The sequence below is a fragment of the Anoplophora glabripennis genome, unplaced genomic scaffold (genome assembly GCF_000390285.2).
Source record: "Anoplophora glabripennis isolate ALB-LARVAE unplaced genomic scaffold, Agla_2.0 scaffold652, whole genome shotgun sequence".
In the NCBI taxonomy this organism is placed as follows: Eukaryota; Metazoa; Arthropoda; class Insecta; order Coleoptera; family Cerambycidae; genus Anoplophora; species Anoplophora glabripennis.
The window spans coordinates 120449-122284 of record NW_019416730.1 but is presented as its reverse complement, the minus strand read 5'-3'; the positions used below and the strand labels follow the sequence as shown (position 1 = coordinate 122284).

General features: G+C 38.3%; 1 protein-coding gene across 3 annotated transcripts in view; it reads left to right on the top strand.

Annotated features, from left to right (window-relative positions):
• Positions 1–1515, top strand: part of LOC108913753 (forkhead box protein O) — a 138078-nt gene extending 136563 nt beyond the window's left edge. For 2 of the 3 annotated variants that reach the window (XM_018719370.2, XM_018719369.2), the window contains exon 5: positions 1088–1514. In XM_018719370.2, the coding sequence (XP_018574886.1) occupies positions 1088–1501 (414 nt within the window). In that variant the 3' untranslated portion in view covers positions 1502–1514. Of the gene's footprint in view, positions 1–1087 lie in introns of all 3 variants that reach the window. The other variant, XM_018719368.2, reaches the window with a different exon arrangement.
• The last annotated feature ends 321 nt before the right edge of the window (positions 1516–1836 follow it).

Genomic DNA, 1836 nt, shown 5'->3' with positions numbered 1-1836 from the left:
AAATTTTTTTATTGAATTTGATTAACAAAAGAATAGAAATAAATCACGAGACACAAATTTCTCGAGGAATTTACTACCACACTGTGAGTATCAAATATTTATAATTTTTATTTTTTTTAAATATAAGTGTATCGTGATTTATTTCTATCCTTTTGTTAATCAAATTCAATAAAAAAAAATATTAATTCGTTGATATTTATTTTTTAGAGGTCGCTCGAAAACATAGGTACACTAGTTTGAAAGTTAAAATAATTATGAGTGACCTTTAGAAATTAAAATATCGATTTGAAATTTTCAGAATCGAGATTTTTTTCAACTTATAAAATAACGAGAAAAAGAATGAAAAAAAAATCAATTTTTGACCATTTTGGAAATTTTTAAAAATCTTGAGCGACCTGTAAAAAATTGTTTTTGAGCTGATTTTTTGAGGGGGCTCTTAAAACATAATATACTAACATATTTTTACAAGTCACGAAAAAAAAGTATTTGTTTTTTTTGGGAATGACAATTTCCAAATCTTTCATTAATGTATGTATAATTAAAGTTATACCGTAAATTTAATAAATCTCCAGTTATTTATAGTTAAGGACAATCTGTCAAGGATTATTATATTAGAAATATTATAATAACAATTATAGATTCAAAAACCTTCAAGTCATCAGCCTATAAGATAAAATTTGAATAAGAAAAGTAGGTGCTAATATCATTGATAAATATGGAAAAAAGTAGAGGGCCCGAATAAGACCCTTGTGGTATACCTGACATGATTTTGAAATTTGAGGCAAAATCCGTTACTTTATGACTTATTGGACATATTTCGTCCACGTTAGGAGATTGTCGTCATTTTCTGTACAAAAAAATTACCTGGTATCAACAGCAAAGAAATTGGCCGATAATTTCTTATATCCCTTTCACTTCTACCTCTATGAATTGGGGTAATCCTAGTTTCTTTAAAAATATATATAAATTTGCCTTCAGAAACTAGAGTGACATGTATCACCACTGAAATGACGTCACGCGCGCAGCGTTGAGGCTTTGTAATTTAGACAATCAGATCTACGAGCACCTAACCTTGGTTTTCTTGCAGAGTATGTCGCCAGCTGGCATGTCCCCTTCGTACCCGCACTCGGAACCATCCCCCGACCCCCTCACTAGTCAATTCATGATCAACAGGATGCCCAGGCCCTCGTCGAGTAGTCCACCGCTGACACCCCAACCCCCAACCCAGCGCACGCTGATGGGCCAGATCTTGGGCGCGCTCAACAACAGCTCCATGCTGGACGACATCAGCGTGGAGTCGCTGCAGGGCGGCTTCGAGTGCAACGTCGACGAGGTGATCAAGCACGAGCTGAAGATGGACGGCAGCCTCGACTTCAACTTCCCCAACCAGCAGCAGGAGGGCATGCCTCCGGCCGAGGCGCGCTCCGACATCTCCAACAGCCAGACCAGCGCCCCACCATCCTATTCTGCGGCGGTCACCGCGCCGTCCTGGGTGCATTAACGAAAAAATTCAGGTAACGCTGACATTTGTTTGCTGGAAAATTGTAGCTTTCCGTCCATTCTCACACACTACTTCTAATTTATTTCAATTGTACGAGGACACAATTATTTATTTGAAAATATTACAGCATGCCGTGGCTGAGGAGCCGTGTGTTAGTACACCTGGGCACGTGACGTCCCATTCGTTGCTGACCGGAGCTTTAGTCCGCAGAGTAGTCGTTTCCCACAACATCGTTAGTGCAAAACTTAAGTAAATAGAAATCATAGCTTTATTTCGGTAGGACTTATTTCTGACCCACTATTGCGTAATCTAAAATCGCTCGGCTGGTTGGAAGG